Genomic DNA, 18,481 nt, shown 5'->3' on the forward strand with positions numbered 1-18,481 from the left:
TACTATTATTATTCAAGAATAGAATAAATGTAAAATTATCTGTTATCTCATCAAAATAGTCCCTTAATGTTATATTGTTTATATTTTAAGTGTCTGGATTAACTCTCTAGAACTACATAATTTAAAAATAATTTGTTTTCCTATCTATTTAAAGGTAACCTGTACTATTAACATTCAATTATCAAGTTATTTTCAAACATGGATAACTTCTGGTAATTTCAGTTTCCCTGGAAATTTTGGCTTGATCTGTTTAGAGTTTTCTATATGAAAACATTGGGAATTAAAATAATTTTAGAATCTCAAATTTCCCCTAAAATATATTTTATAACCCTTTGCATTTTAAATATCCATTAAGATGTTATTTTGTGCTTGAATTTTTTAAAATTTTGTTCATATATTTTATTTCTACATCATGTTCTTTTCCAAGTATATCCAGGTCCTCTCCTCTTATCAAATGAGCCATTCTTTGTACAAAGCTTTTAAAAGAAAATGAAGGAAAAAAAACAAAATAAATTACATTGCCTAATCTAATAATATATTCAGTATTCCACACCCATAGTCCCCCACCTTCTGCAACATACTTAACTATTGTTTGTAGCATTTTATAAATTGTAATTCTGAATTAGATATAAACATTACTGAAGAAAGTATGTATGTTTTGAAAATACAATAGCACAAAAAATATTGTTTTCAGACAGAAGTTATTGGACTATCCCAGGCAATTTCATTGACTATATAAAAATAGTGAGCCTGGAAAGGAATGAAACAAAATTTTATTTAATACTTGTATTCATAAGGGCAGATTTTTTATCAGAAAGTTCTATGAATTTAGGAGAGGAAATCAGTATGGAATCCAGTTTTTCCAAATCTATCTAATCAGATTAAGGATTTGATACAAGACTTCACTTATGACAGGACTTGCAAACAGTTTTTCATTCTGTTCTCAGAGGGAGTTTTTAACTAGTTCCTTAGATGGCTGCAAGATCACCTGTATAATGCTACTGTTAATTTGGTGATTTTTCAAAAGCATATAGTCAATAGAAAGAAGGAAAAAATTTATCAAAGTCATTGTTAATCTAGTTTACCTTGATCTTATTATTTGAGACAAAAATGTAACTTTTTGTGTATATAATAAGAAATATCTCAAGATAAATATGGGTATGATATATTCATATATTACAATGCAACAAGCTTAATGCAATTTTAGGCTTTAATAACTAAAATAGCTTTAACTTGCACTAAGACTTTTGGGACATTAGGGAAGGAAGGAAAGAAGGATTTTTCCTTATGATTTAACTTTAGTTTAAGCCACCCCCTTTCCATCTATCTTTAGATAACCATTTTAGTAGTTGTGATTCTATTTTTAGAAAACTATGTTTTAACAGTAAAGACTTGTGATTATCTTCCTAAATTAAACATTCTCCTTTGTCTTTATTAACCCATTTTCAGGTGCAACAAGTAGTAAGGAAACTCAAGATATTCTCTATGCCCGACAAAAGATTATTGTTGTAGCAAAAGCCTTTGGTCTACAAGCCATAGATCTAGTATACATCGACTTTCGAGATGAAGATGGACTCCGCAAGCAGTCAAGAGAGGGAGCCATCATGGGCTTTACTGGTATGGTTTCCATTTATTTTTCCTTTCCTAATCATGTTTTTAATGCCAAATCTAGTTTAATGTATTAGGAAAAAAATACTCAAGTAACTTTCTAATTTGAGTAAGTACCACACTTCCCATGATTTTTAAATATAGAAAAACTACATTGGGTGAAAAATACATAATTGCATATGGGACAAGAAAGAAGTAACATAATTTGTTGATTATGAACTTAAACAATCACCTATCGCATTTTTATATTAGTTATGGGCCTTTCTTCCCCTGTTCTATTTTTTTTTGTTTGTTTTGGAGGTTTTTTTGCTGTTTATTGGATTTAGGGGAATTGTATATGAGTAAGTTATTATTAGATTGGGGGGAACCCACAAGACAGAAAAGGAAGTTTCTAAGAAAAAATATGAATTTATTTTTAAGTGATTTTGGTGACATTTTCTGAGATTTGTGTTTCCCTATGTCTTATTTTTTTTCTCTCCCCACCCCCTTCTTTTCCCCCCACCTCTCAGTAAGTGTCTGTGCACCTGGCGACACCTACGGGTACTGGCAGGCAGCGAGATCAGCAGGCTCCTTGCAACTAAGCCCTGTAATGCAGGCTGCCATCCAGTGATTGGTGTACCAGATCACTCAGACACCCCTATGAGCCAGGGTAGCAACCAAAGATTGTGTTTTTTTGATAGAAATCTATTGTTTGACATATACACAATGGGATTCTATAACTAAAAAAATGGAAGGAAGGAAGGAAGGAAGGAAGGAAGGAAGGAAGGAAGGAAGGAAGGAAGGAAGGAAGGAAGGAAGGAAGGAAGGAAGGAAAAGAAAAAGGAAAAAGAAGAAAAAAGAAAGAGAACTAAACAGAGGAAGAATAATAAACTAATATGGGGCTTTCTTAAACTTGTATTAAAAATTAAAATATACTCAAACCATAAAGAAGTCAAAATCTAAATTATTTCTTATGAAAATTTTAGTTTAAAGGTTACTGGGTAAATAATATTTGAAAATGACACTGGATTAAAAAGATATCTTACTGGCTATTAACTTTAATGCAAAAAAGAAAGAAATATTTCTTATTTAAGGCATTTTTTTCTCTTTACTACTTAAGCCCAGATTTTTCTATGTGGTCTTTTTATTCACAAATATTTGACAAATATATAGTCCCTTGTTGATACCATCAAATATAGTCAAATTTCAAGTACTTTAATTCATTTTCACTAAATCGAATGCAAATTGAGAAGAAATATCTATAATGTCACTGTTTTGTGGGTGGCCCTATTACACCTGTCTCTCTTCCTGATGGCTAGTTAAGATGAGGCCAAAATTGACAACTTTGGGAAAGATTTCACGCAGTCTGCCCAACAGACATGGATGTTGTAAACCTAAGATGTGTATGGTTGGCTGCCAAGCAGCCAGATGTTGCTTTGAAATGGAAACTAATTCAATAAAAACGGAAAACAAACACTAAGTCTACAGTGGCCCGTGTCACTATCACTCATTATGACCTAGGCTAGCTTCAGAGAGGCATCTTTTTTTGCCTACAGAAGTAGGCAAGCATGTGACTGGATAAATCAACCCCCAAAAAGTTACAGCGTTAAGATAAGTTAGATCCTAAATTCAATCATAGAGAACAAATTATTTCAGATCAGGTTTAAAGACCTACAGGGGGCATAGGACTCATTAGTATGAACTTGCAGCCCCACCATTTCTGTTCTTAGACTTTAGAACCTTGAAAATCACTCACAAAAAGAAAGAAAGGAGAGTGTGGTGTGTATAGGGAAGCATGGAAGGGAATAGGAAGAGGAGGGGGAAGGGGGATGTGGGGTTAGTGGGGGTGTGGGGGGGGAATCAAGGCTACCCATGCTCACACAGATCAGTAGGGAGTAGAAATCAGTAACTTTTGACTCTAGAGGACATGTTACAAAAAGCACTTTTTTTTAAAATGGGAAAAACAGCCCTTGCAAATCCCTGCTAGTTTTCAGCATGTCAATTAAGGATTTTGTAATGACTTATCTTTTATACCACTTAAGGCCTATTTATCCTAGCATTTAATTGGTACATGTTATCACAAAGAAATAAACTATCTAAAACAAGTAGTGCAAGCTTTTAAAATCCGCTTTTTGACAGAAGAAAAATGTCCATTGGGTAGGGAGAAACTCTTACCAGGCTAAATCCTGAGAATCAAGACTTTTTCACTTACTTTTTTAAATGACATGTTTTTTTTATGAATATTATCTCTTCTTTAAGATTATTGTCTGTGAGCATGACCCAGTTGATAACGTCTCAGCATTGGACTGGGATTTATTTTTATATCCTAAATTGTTTTAGAGTCAAAATCCATGGGGGTGATTTTTAGGTCAATGCCTTAGCCTTGTCAGTGATCATTAAACTTATAATATTTTCTGTCCAAAAGATATTAAAAAAACCCAAGCCCACCAACAAAAATTACACCACAAAAAAGTAAATCTTAGAATAAAGCTTGAACAGCTGACTTCATCATTATAGTTTTTCCACTACTACATGCTGGGAAGAAAGATATAAATATGAAGCACTATAGGTTTTCTCCTTTTTCTAAGTCTTTTGTAGAAGACAAAAATGACACCATCATACAGTTACCTAAAAGACTTGACAGGTATTGATTTAAAGCATGATATATCAAGTGCTACTGTAAAAAGGATTTCATGGTCATAAATTTTAATGTCTTCCAATTTTGCACCCTCTCAGTAACTTGTCAATAACAACACTTGAGTATAAAATATTTGCCTCATTCCTGCATAGCATTAAAGGCTATTATACAGTTGTTGGGATACATGAGATATAACCAAAGGGAAAGCAACATTATAAAATTCATGTTAGCTATCTCCTGAAATTTACCTTCAAGGGTCACTGTTGATAGCATTTATCTGTCTCTTAATATTTGAAATATCATTTTCATTTCCAAAATCCAGGAAACAGCCTGAAAACTATTTATTGGACATTAATCTTGTAATGTTTTATGCAGACTCTACTTGTTCTTCAATTTGAAAATCCCAGAGCAAATTGTTTTCATGAAATCTGGATCTTTGGATATCAATATGAATTATGTATACAGGTTTAAAATTCAGTATTAACTCTAAGTGGAAAATGAATGCCAATATGCAAGTGACTCCTATTCCTAGTAATAGTGTCACAGTCTGATTTTCAAAATGAAATTTTCAGCATCTAATGTTGAAGAAATCTGACATCAACAATTTTATTTCTTTACAGGAATTATCTGAATGATTTCCTGTACATTTATTTTGCACAGCTATTTTTTGCCCAAATCTTCTTTTGTTAAAAGTCTGACAGTCATAGATGACCAATAAAAGACTACTTGAGGTTGTTTTAATTATATTATCTCAAAGAATCATACTTCTCCATGTGAAATGTTGAAATAAATATTTACATTACAAATGTCATTCTTATTTTGACTCAAGTATAATGATGATATTAGTTAAGTTGGTATTTTATATTATGGATAAAAATTATATTTACTAAATGTTAAAAAAATTAGTGGCTGAAATATAAATGAAAGAAATATACTCACCATTCTGAGTTGTTATTAATCATATATTCATTTTCAACTCATAAACATGACAAATAATTTTGTCACATAATTAAATATAATAGCATCATTACTGTACCACTAAATTATGTTACATTTTATTAATACACTATGATTGGAATACCTGTTTCCTTGGTAATTTTTTGAACTGTTTAAAAATGCTTATATCATTTCCATCATTTCCTTTGACAGTTTTGATCTTCATGTAAAGTCAGGTTTTAATTTCTATCCATGAACAATTTTAATAAATCTGAGATGATGTCAGTGTTTTCATCACAGAGAGAAAAAAGTCCCTTTTGAAGCTTGACATATGACTGCCTGAGAAACACATCAAATTCCTTAATTTCTCCAGGCAAAAAAAAGGGAAATCTAGGCATTTTATTGGTTTTTATTGACAGAATAGTCTTTAATGATTCTCAATTCCAAGTCTTTTTTCTAAAAACTACATGATCTTTTTAATAATATGATAAAATTTACTTATTTTTTAAAGTGATTAAAATATACTTCATTAACAACTGTTTTTCTATTTCTTGTTGCCAAAGTATATAATAAATGAAAGTAAATTACAGATTTGATTGTTGATTCACCTAAGGTGAATTGTTTTGATCATTTTATTTCTTTAGACTTTATGGAAGTCAAAATGCAGCTTCTTAAACACATCATATAAACTTGAGAGAATTCTGCAACATTGGAAAAGAGTTACAAAATTTATTACTCATTATTTAAATTGGTTCTCTTTTTTCTTTTAACTCAAAGAAATTTTCAAAAATCATCATTTAAAGGAACAGACAGATTTCAATTCCAGCCAAAACCCTGTCTGAAAGCATTTGGCCAGGCTATACACCTGTAACTAGAAATAGGAAATTATCTGTGTTGATTGAGTAAAATTGATCTTCCATATGGAAACAAATGAAATTACTCCCATTGTTTTGTTTGTTCTTATTCTGAATTCTAAAGAAAGCCTGCCTATTTGCTGTTTTTTTTTCAAGTACTAAAATAATTAGTTATTTAACCTACAGTCTATAAGGCATTCAGGATCCTCGAGTGTATGAAACATTTTGTTTGAACATCTGTTTGTTGTTTCATGTTTCCAGTGTTATTAATCTTCTTGTAGGTAAGCAGGTGATCCACCCAAACCAAATTGCAGTGGTCCAAGAGCAGTTTTCTCCAACGAGTGAAAAAATTAAGTGGGCCAAAGAATTGATTTCGGCTTTTAAAGAACATCAACAATTAGGAAAGGTAATGGTCTTGTTTAATGGTTTATATATAATAATATTCAAAGGGTTTTTTAAAAAGTATTGAAGATAGTGTTAAAATGTAGAAAAGAAAGAAAAATAGGCTAGTTGGCTAGGTTTTTTTAAATATACTATATCAATTAATGATTTTCCAGACCAGACTCCATAAGTGAAAAGACTTAATGTCGTTCATATTTTTGTATTCACTCCCACTTTACTAAGCAGAATTTTAAAGTGCACTGAATCCATTTTTCTACATTTCATAAGGGATACTACCAGAATTGGGGAAATGTAAAAAGGCTCTTAAGTTTTAATGTACAGATATGAGTGAAACATGAGTATGAGAATCATTTGAAATTGAAGTAAGAGCAAATTGTAATGAAATGAACACCGTTTGGCTAAATGTTTCTTATGGGAGAATAAATAAATTCCAACTTTTTTTAATGTGAAAAACATCTCTTCAGAATTAGTCATTTAAAAGTGGGCGGTTTTATGTGCATTTGTACCAATTTCTGGACCTGAGATTTGGATAGAGTAGAAAGCAAATTAACACTGGAATATGGTTGTTCCTAATTTAGTGCATCATTGAGTCTCACGTTTCCTGCTCTGTGGGTTTCTGCTATGTAAATATTGCAGTGGTGATGCACAATCTGTCTCCACTTTGTGCCAGTAATACTTAAATTAGGTGTCGCCGGAAGGAAGATTTTATGCCAGTTGCAGCATTGTCAGTTAATTATCTTAAAGGTTATTTGCTATAATCCAGTTTGCCTCTTTTTTAGAGGAAAGAAAAAAAGTTGCATCTGTAAATCTCTTTCTGCTAAGTTAATAGCTAAAGCTGACTCTAGTACTTCTTTGAGAGATGAAGTTGTGATACTGGCAATAGAAGGTTACTTAGCAAGGGACTAATTTCTTAACAAGCAGAAAATACTCTGTAACACTTTTTTTTTTCTTCTGCGGTGAAACTGTATCATGAATTTGACAAGTATCTCCTTTTGGATTATATACTACCAGAATGTAAGGCTTTAAACATCTGAGAGATTTAAGGAAGTGGGTGAGAACATGAAATCCTTAATTTTCTGGTCTTATTCTCTTTCTCCAATGCCACCCCTGAGATTCACACACACACACACACACACACACACACACACACACACACACACACACACACACACACACACTCACACACACTCACACTTTATTAAATGCCAGAATTGGAATTATGCTAAAAATTGGAAAAACTACCTTCTCTGCCTCCTACCTCCTGATTCTGTGATAGGTTGCTGCAATTTATTTTGAGATAGAGGGACATCTATCTCTGGTTACATACGTTTCACTTATGTTTCCTGGTGAACTATTTTTATTTTGGTAGTTAATTTGCTTTATTTCTGCCTCTCACTCAGCTCCACCAACCCTCACTCAGTTCCCATGAGAATATCCAAGTGTAGCCTTGAATACACCCTGTAAAACTCATGCATGCAAAATAATTTTATCATTCTCTCTTCTCTCAATCATATATCCTGCCTGTGCACACATGCACACTTGCAAAATGGATTTTGGTATCACTAGTGCCTACCTCATGCCAACCCAGAAGTACTCATAGGGATAAATACTTTCTCCCAAAATAATAAACTGGGGTAAGCTGTTGACCTTAAAATGGCAAAACCAGCAGATCCCCAATCTGGGCTTGCAATAAGCTCATCAACAGCCTGTGTTTGTGTGGTGTTGGATGCCAACGAATGAGGCCACCAGGCATGTGAAGGAAAGACTGGGTAGTGGGAGAAGTGAATCTAAATTTCAGTTTTAGGAAAATAGAATCCAAACTAGAAACATACTATTGAACTGACATTTAAGCAACTTGAATGATGAAAAACAACACTTTTCCTTTGTGTTTGGAAAGTACTGTTCCTGGGGAAAATTGTCCCAACCTGTTCAGGCCTTTTAATGATGGCAATGCTTGAATGTGAGAGATTATAAAATGTTTCTAATCAGAAGCACTATCTTGTTGAGCATAAGCTTTCATAACAGTGGAGCAGGATCTATTTTCTTAGGAAAAAAAAATCAAAGAAATTAGAGTGGGGTGGAAAGGAAAAACAATTAGGTCATCTTTACTCTGCCCCGAAAGTGTAGGTTTATTCCTTACAGAATATTCTCTGATTCTTTGTCCAGTTCAGGTTTGAATGACTCAAGTAATGGGGCTTCCAGTTGGGGCACATGGCTATTTTATTCAGTTAGCATATTTTTTTCATTTTGCCTATACATTGGTTGGTCACAAAAATTGGGTCTGCAGGTAGGTGACTCGCCATCTTGAAGGGATCTTAGGGTTTAAATAATGTGGGTTCAGTTTACAAAGACTTAGTATAAATAGATTGTTCTATAGAAAATATTGCTCCTAGCCAAAGCTAATCTGTTTCATTTCAAAAGTGTATTACTAAAGAAAGAATGGGTAATCTGTTTTACTGAGTAATTTAGAACACAGGTAACTCTCAAAGAAAGGAAAACTGAGGAGTTCTGTCCTAGTGAAGTCTCCCCATCAATCCCCCAAAACTTCAACATCAAATAAACCCTTTTATTTCCCTGCCAATGAATTTTTGCTTTAAAATAGAATTATCCTGACAAAACAAAATGACTTGGTTTCCTCTTCTCTTCTTTTTTCTGCTCCCATTTCAAATTCCATTCTACTCAAAGATCAACATTATCTATGAAAATTACACTGTTGATAATTTTTTTATCTTTTCTTTCTAATGTTATTAATCAAAGCTGAAAGTTCTCTTTTCTCCTCTCCCTACCACCAAAAAATAATAAAATCCTGGGAATTTGAATTATTAGATCATGGACAGATAAATTATTTTTATTTCAGCTGGCATCATTACAAGGTTTTTGTTTTGTTTTACTTTTTAATTGAAGTTATAAGCAAATAAAGTTCAATGTCCCCAGCTCAATCCCCAGTGAGCAACATTTTGAATTAAAAATAATATTCAGCTCATATAATTTATAACAATTTGGCAGGCAATTATGGTGGTCTTTGTCAGGAAAAGGTCTAAACCTAGGCTACTTCAGTTTATTTATGGAATTAAATCCTCAGCACAGTTGTACCCACTAGTAAGAATTAAATTTATCAGTTGGCATTAGAGAATTTTAAAGTTCATCTTTGTTTTTTGATATCTATTGGAAAAGGTGAAAAATTCAATATTCCATCTAACACTGTGATGCTGATATTTTTAATTTTTAAAAACTAAAACATTTGTATTCCAATTGTTATTAATTGTACTTAAAAGTCCATATTCTTTCATGCTTGCTTCTTTCAAAGAGTCAGAGTGAGGGTTCAGTTCAAAGTATAAGCACTATTTGACTTTTTTTTCCATTGCTAATTCTTTTGGAAAAATAGTTAGTCCATAAAATACTAATGCCTTTTGTTCAGCACATGTGATTTATATTAAATTCTCAGAATCATTTTCCAATAATCTGATTCCATCTTGACTCCTTACTAGCTAGCTATTGCTGAATTGCATCTCACATTTTGAAAATGATTTGGGGAATAGGGGAAGGAAGAAGGAAATGATTTCATATTAAGATTTTTTTAAAGCAAATATACCATTATAGACTGTATCCAAATAATAAAATTATAATTATATTAGAAAATTCTGTTTTCTAACCGAAATTCTATTTACCGAGTAAGTGGGATTTTGCTCATAGTTCTTTTAGCCATTAAACATTTTTAATAGATATCAAAAATAAATACTCAAAATAAAAAAATCAAAAATTAATGTTTAAAAGGTATATAAATAAAAAATATTGAAAATTCTACAAGATATAAGTATCATAGGATTTTATATATATATATATGCATTGTATAAAATCCTATAAGATATAATATATATCTCAGGATTTATAGATAGATAGATAGATATAATATATCTTAGAAGTCTGGTACAAACCAGATCATTTCTCCTTCTATTTTTCATCATTTCTAAGTCAAATATAACAACTAAGTGGAAAGAGTATCATTTTAAAATAATCATTTCCTTCTTTCATTTGGAGAGGAAATTACAACACAAAACCAATATAGGATCATTTTAAGAATAGAGAATCTGAAGGGGAAAATATCAAAGAATAGAAATAATATAATATAATGCACTGCTATATAATATATGATTTTATATATGAAACATATCTATATATAAAGGATTCATATACATGTAATATATTTGTAACATACATATAAACAGCAACATATGACAATTATAATTTTTGCTAGTGACAATTTTAAGTGGTTTGGTAAAGCACCCATATCCAAGTAGCTAAGGTACAGTAATTCAGGGACTCTTCTAGTCTTTATTGTTCTATTATGAGTCTGCTTTTAGCATTTCTCACCTTTGATTGTCCCTCTTGTCTTATTTGATTCATTATTTCTATTGCTTCTTTCAGCTGTATTTGAAGACTTACTTTGTCTTTTGTTGTATTTCGCAACTATAGTTTAAATTCTTTTAACACAGATAAATACTAACATATCAAGGTATTGCCTAACCTAACTTAACAGGTCCTCACAGACTTCCTCATCATTAAAATGGGGCAATGAGGAGGGCAATGAGATCAGTATGCCATTGCAAAATAGTGGAGCTAATATGAATGAGCAAAATCTTTATAGGCATATAATTATTTATAAATTTTAACAAAGAATGATGGTTCAAGCTAGGGCATTTCCTCTTGTGAAATGACTCTTCTCAGATAGAAAATACAAAAAATAAAATCTCACCTTGCTCCAAATATTGAAAGCAAATGTTTTGCATAGGTATCTGACTGAATATACCAACCTCTTATTTGTGTTTTCAAAAGCATAGGTTAAGCAAAGAAATAATGTGTTATCCAGATGGCCTTATACTGAGCTCACTGAGAGAGCTCAGATTGTCCATTCAGCCAAAAAATATCGTTTCCGTGCATTCCCAAGCCAGCAATCCTACTACTTCTCTTCGACTCAGATCAAAGAGATGAACTAAAGACTGGTATCTTTTTTGTCAACTGAAAAGAACTGTTTCCACTTAGAGACCATGCATAGCACTACTACACAGCAGCACCCATCCTTTCCCATCCCCCAAGATTCAACCACCTTTGGTTGGAAGTCTGGATAATAAAAACAGAAACTGGCATTTCTTAGTAAATGTGAAAGAAGGAGGGAAATAAAACTATTTTTTGCAGTTTTTTATTAACTTCAGTTCCTCAGTTCTTTCTTTTTTTTAGAATTAAATGGCACAATTTGAATTTCCCAACTGTAATTGTGATGAGGTTTACTTTTAAACTGGTTTTTCAATGATCAATTATCATTTTTGTAAAAGAAAAATCTTGAAATACTAGTGATATTTGTATTCAACTTCATTCTGATTTCCATTGACATGTGATAGGATAAATCCTAGAGAATGAAGGATACCTTTTTAGGTTCCCCCCATTTTTACAAAACTTTATAATTTTAGAAGTTTAAAATGCTTTGGGGATCATCTCTTCCAGGGATTCTTGCCATTTTTGTAAAATCAATTTAATGGGCTTTGAGCTGACTGAAAAGAATCCATTCATTCCCAGGTGGAAATTCAAAATATACCTGAAAAGTACAAACCTTATAACCATAAACCTACAAAACACAACAATCATAAACATGAGTTAAATAGGGTTAGGACTGCCAGAATATTTTTATATGGATTTTTTTAAATATTATATGCCATCTAAAAGATACCTGGCAGTTAAAAAGCACAGTGGATAGAATGTCATATCTAGAGTCAGGAAGACCTGAGTTCAAATTTGACCTCAGACACTTAATATTTTTATGACACCAGGCAAGTCACTTAATGCTATTTGCCTCAGTTTCCTCATCTGTAAAATGAGTTGAAAAAGGTAATGGCAAACCACTTCAGTATCTTTGCCAAGAAAACCCCAAAAGGGGTCACAAAGAGTCAGACACAACTGAAAATAACTAAACAACATAAGGTTCCTTATAGGATTAAGGAAAGGGAACATATGCCTTTGCAGTTTTCATTTACACACACACACACACACACACACACACACACACACAAACACACACACAGCCCATAACTCTCTATTAAACTATTTTTCTCTCCTCTTTTATGATTCTGATCTAGATTTATCTCTACTCTAATACATCGTACATAGCTCTGATTACTTCAGTCCTTCTAGCAAATCATAATCTCAATCTCTTTTCCTCTCCTCTCTCTCTCAATTTGTTCATTTAGTGTTTTTATTTCTCCTTGGCCACATATTTCCTTTTACATTTGAAAGCTACTAAACTAGTAGGTGTGGAGAGCTTTAAACCCATATTTGACCCTCAGTCTAAGAAATATTGAGAAAAACCTGATCCGAGAGATATTACAAATGTGGATTTGAACTACAGCTCTGATTCTTACTATTTCTGGAAATATGAGCAAGTCATCTTCCCATTATCTATAAAATGAGGATAATAGCATTTTCTCCAGGACTATTGCCTTTTCTGGAAGTACAAAAGGTGATACTACTTTATGTAATATCAGGAGAAGGCAGATCTCTCTGACTTCTCTGACAGATGAAGCTAAGCAGTAACATGCTTTGTTTCTGGGGAGAAAAACATGACTTCAATTTATGACATTTTTATACCTTCTAAACAGTTAGTTCTTTGGGTTTTCACGTTTGAATTGCATTAGCAAACATGAGTGTATCATATTGTAGTCACTGACTCTCCAGTTCAGTAAATGATTTTCACAACTCCAAAGTTCATATTTATAGCTTTTATAAACTAAATAGTATTCCAAATTAAATGATTTTTCCAGATTATTGATAAAGAGAAAAGTATAATTAAAAAACATGATAGGACAAATAAATAAATACAGATATAGAAAGAGATGTGTATGTGTCTGTGTGTGTGTGTGTGTGTGTGTGTGTGTGTGTGTGTGTGTGTGTGTGTGTGTAGCTATAATTCAGTAGCTGGTTGGAAAAGTGGATACAAAATGCTAGCCTTGGCTTCAGAAAGACCTGAATTTGGATGCTGCCTCAAATGCTTTTTTAGCTGGTTGATCCTTAAAAACCTATGTAACCTCTTTCAGTCTAATCTGGGAATGGGAATAATACTAGTACTTTCTTCACCGGGTTTTTTTGAGGATCAATGAAATGTAATTCCCCTTGGAAACTTTAAAGCATTATATAAATATCAGAAGCTATTATTAGCTATTATTATATATGATTATATATGTAATATAGTTATATTATATTTAACCCATTTAAAATCATGTTGATAATTATAAAGATTTGTTTCTATCTATATAGCTGTAGATATAGAGGTAGCAATTAGTAGATATAGCTGAAATGAAAAATAACATATTTGTACATCACTTGGAGGTTTTCAAAATGCTTTGATTACAACAGTATTATACAGTAGCTCCTTTTAAAATTATAGTTACATCCAGAGAAAGAATTTTGGAGTTTGAACAAAGACCTCTATTTTTTTTTAAGTTAATCTTGTTATGTAATTTTGCTATCTCTTATACTTTGTTTTTTTCCTTAAGGATATGATTCCTTTCTCAACACATTCAATTTGGATCAATGTATAGCATGGAAGCAATGTAAAGACTATCAGAGGGGTGGCCAGGTGGATAGAGCACTGGCCTTAGAGTCAAGAGTACCTGGGTTCAAATCTGACCTCAGACACTTAATATTACCTAGTCTTGTGGCCTTGGGCAAGCCACTTAGCCCCATTGCCTTGAAAAATCTAAAAACAAACAAACAAACAAACATAAAGAGTATCAGATTGCCTTCTGTAGGGGTTGAGAGGAGGGAAGCAAGATTAGGGAGAAAATTGTAAAATTCAAAAAATAAACAAATTTTTAAAAGATAAATGAAATTGGGGCGGCTAGGTGGCGCAGTGGATAAAGCACTGGCCCTGGAGTCAGGAGTACCTGGGTTCAAATCCAGTCTCAGACACTTAATTACCTAGCTGTGTGGCCTTGGGCAAGCCACTTAATCCCATTTGCCTTGTAAAAAAAACCCTAAAAATAAATACATAAATACATAAATAAAATTATAAATATAGTTATCTCTAGAGATAGAGCTACAGGTATACATAAAGCAACATATCTGTTTACTATTTAGAATACCGGGTCTTGAGGCAGCTAGGTGGCACAGTGGATAAAGCACTGGCCCCGGAGTCAGGAGGACCTAAATTCAAATATGACCTCGGACACTTAATAATTGCCTAGCTGTGTGACCTTTGACAAGTCACTTAAACCCACTGCTTTAAATAAATAAGCTTTTTAAAAACAATACTGGTTCTGTAGTCAGGAATACTTGAATTCAAATCCAGTCTCAGACACTTATTAACTGTGTAATCAAGTAATATCTGTCCTCCTAAATTTCCTCATCTGTAAAATGGGGATAAGAGCATCTACCTCTCCCAGGGTTGTTGTGACAATAAACTGTGATAATATTTGCAAAATAGTTTACAAAAGTTTAAAGTGCTATCAAATGCCAATTAGTATTACTGTTATTAGCAATGGTTATAGTAACATCTCTATTTGAAACTATATCTTTACAATTATTTATATATAAATTTCAGCAGTTAATATTGATGTATAGTTTTTTGTCATTCAAGAAAGAGTTTATTTATTTTGAGTTTTACAATTTTTCTCCTAATCTTGCTTCCCTCCCCCCACCCCCACAGAAGGCAGTCTATTAGTCTTTACATTGTTTCCATGGTATACATTGATCTCAGTTGAATGTGATGGCAGAGAAAGCATATCCTTAAGGAAGAAAAATAAAGTATAAGAGATAGCAAAATTACATAAAAAGATAACAGGGTTTTTTTTTCTAAGTTAAAGGTAATAATCTTTGGTCTTTGTTTAAACTCCACAATTCTTTCTCTGGATACAGATGGTATTTTTCCATCGCAGATAGCCAAAATTGTCCCTAATTGTTGCACTGATGGAATGAGCAAGTTCATCAAGGTTGATCATCACCCCCCATGTTGCTGTTAGGGTGTACAAAGTTTTTCTGGTTCTGCTCATCTCGCTCAGCATATTAATGTATAATTTTAAAAGAAGACAAATGACTTGGCTTTTGTGATAAAGTTTCTTTGGAAACCTTAAAGAAAAATTAGGTAATGAGGTGTCATTCATTTCATCTGTCTCTGTTCATCTGTATCTACATTCAGTTATCCCTGCCACATCATCAGATGCCCCTGCAATCTGGAAATTCCACATAAAATTTTTGTACCTCTCTTCATACCAGAGAAGAAGCTTTAATTATTATGATTTTAAAAGATAAAATATGTTTATATTATATAATACTATACATATATTTTATGCATTTATGCATTTCTAAATCTTTTCTGTCAGTTGCTGGTCTTTGCCTGTCATTTGTGGCTTTTGCAAAACTCCCCTGGCACTGCCATCACTCTAGTGCAGGCCCTCCATTGATCTACCATCCACTACTAAAAGTAATTTTTCCTAAAATGTAGGTCGATCTTACACAAACACCCAAACACACACACACACACACACACACACACACACACACACACACACACACACACAAACACACACACTCTGGTTTCCCAGGAACAAATATAAAAATGCTCTATTTGGATTTCAAAGCCCTTCATAATCTAGTCTTTCTTTCTAGTCTTCTTATACCTTATTCCCCAACACATACCCTTTGATCCAATGACACTTCCTGACTGTTCCATGAACGAGACATTCTATCACTTAGCTCTGGGCATTTTCTCCAACAAAAAAAAAAAGAGCTAAATTTTCTTATCCCTTCTCCACAGGTAAACTCAGTCATTATAATTACACAACATTCAGTTTTGTTCTTTTTTTGTATTGTTGTAGTCATTGCATATGTGTATTTATATATTATATATATGTTATAATATATGGTATATAAATATCATATACTGTATGTATATATATGTTCTTGAGTTCTATTGATTTCACATTTCATTTAATATATTATTTCATGTTTTTAATGTCTCTATGAATTTCTCATATCTGAAATTTCTTATGATAGAATAATATTCAGTTTCATTCATATATTATAATTTATTAAGTCATTCCACAGCTGATTAATTTCCTACTTTTTCTAGTTCTTTGCTACAACAAAAAGGGTGACTATTAATATCTTTATATATACATGGGCCTTTCTGTCTTTGCTCTTATGGGATAATTGAAAACTATCTTCCACATTTATCATATTAATATATAACTCCACTAATAGTATATTAGTGACCTCCCAAAGCCCTTCTAATTTTTTGATTATTTACATATTTGGTCATCTTTCCTGTTTTAAATTTTAAAAGTAGATGATTGGAATGTGTTTCTTTCTCTATCTCTGACTTTCTGTTTCTATTTCTGACTTTTTATCTCTCACTACACACACAGACTTTTAAAGGTAAATTGTTTTTTATTTGTACATTCTACATTGAATCCCCCACTCTACCTTTGGGAGTTTAGTAACTCTCAAAAGGAAAAAAAAAGTTTCTTACCCAAAGAGAATAAAACTATCCTCATTCCCTTTCTATCTACTTGTAGTGTTTAGTATTTTAACTTTTTAAAATATGTATCAAATAATCATTGTTTTACTGACTCATAAAGTCCTGGCAGACAGAAAATTTTAAAGTAATTAGGTGATCTCTTTGAAGAATGTCACCTTCGTCAAGACACATCATCAAGTGACCTGACCTTTTGCCATCTTCTCCTGAAATTAAAGAAGACATGTGCCATTTCTGATCAGTTTTATTTGGGAAATGTCAGAATAAGTAAACTGAGGAAATCTTACTAAGTTTAAATGATTTTTCTGTCCAATTATAGTCCTTATGTGTCTTACATATAAACAACTATATAGCTCACAAAATTAAATATGTCAAAATGTCACTAACTAAATATGTCAATAAAAGTTCAAGGATTTGTTCCAATAAATCACATAATTTTCACCATATATTATGAAGTTGACATTGAAGGAGGTAGCACATGCACCAGGGAAATCACAGCACTGTACAAATTTTACAAGATTTAAAAAAAACAGGTTTCTAAGATTATGAAGATTTGTGAGAAGCTCAAAATCTTATTTGCCAATATATGTCACCTTTAGATGTTAATATTCCTAAATAAATGGGATTTTTATCCATTACTATGATAGTATTCTACTGACTGTCTTTCATATAATGTTCTGGATTCCCCACCCACCCACTCACCCAAAAAGCCTTAAATTTAATTCAGCAAACATGATAGACCTCTAGATATACTACTAGATACAAGACACTACTAAAACTAAAAGGAAGACTTCTTTCAAGAAGGAAGCTTACCTGCTTCTACATAGGCACTTTACTTATTTTATTTTATTTTATTTTATCCTCAAAATAATCTTTACAAATGAGAAAACTGAGGCTTAAAAAGTTTCAGAAGATGATGATAATGATCACAGTTATATGCACTTTAAGGTTTGCAAAGCACATAATAAATATACCTCATCTTAGCCTCCCACTAATCCTAGGAAGCATTTTACATCTTAGGAAACTGAGGCTGAGAGAGATTAAGTGTACTTGACTAATGTCACATAGCTAGTAAATGTCCTGAGACTGGATTTGAACTCAGATCTTCCTGACTCTACCCAATTGAGTCATAGAATCATAGATTTAAGTGCTACCTATTCTTTCAATTTCCAGTCATCTAGGAATATGATTGTTGTTCCTTCTAAATTCTTTTAAATTTTATCTTCTAAAATTATAAAAGTAATTTGCCTCACATGTAGTTCATATAAATTAAATTAGCAGAAGTTCTGTAAAGATTTTAAAAAGTCTAGCCTGAAAGCAGCACACTATTATATATAATAGAAGACCTCACATGATCTCCTGCAGCAAGAGGGACAGAGAAGAGAGGGAAAAGATGGTCCTGTTGTCATACAAACCTTTTCCAAATCCTCTTTTGTTTCTGCCCCAAGGTTACTGAGAACTACCTCAGACAGGGAAACTTTTCCTATTTCTGTTTGTTGGAAAGTCATAGGGAGACAGCAGATGGATCCCTGGAATTTTCTCAGG

At 32.4% G+C, this 18,481-nt stretch overlaps 1 protein-coding gene across 2 annotated transcripts in view; it reads left to right on the forward strand.

Annotated features, from left to right (window-relative positions):
• The window catches only part of CLYBL (citramalyl-CoA lyase), a 385,303-nt gene that overhangs the window by 353,739 nt on the left and 13,083 nt on the right, over nt 1–18,481 (forward strand). For both annotated transcript variants that reach the window (XM_074191965.1, XM_074191966.1), the window contains exons 6-7: nt 1,450–1,617; nt 6,297–6,421. In XM_074191965.1, coding sequence (XP_074048066.1) covers nt 1,450–1,617; nt 6,297–6,421 — 293 coding nt within the window. The remainder of the gene's footprint in view (nt 1–1,449; nt 1,618–6,296; nt 6,422–18,481) is intronic.

The sequence above is a fragment of the Macrotis lagotis genome, chromosome 6 (assembly GCF_037893015.1).
Source record: "Macrotis lagotis isolate mMagLag1 chromosome 6, bilby.v1.9.chrom.fasta, whole genome shotgun sequence".
Classification (NCBI taxonomy): Eukaryota; Metazoa; Chordata; class Mammalia; order Peramelemorphia; family Peramelidae; genus Macrotis; species Macrotis lagotis.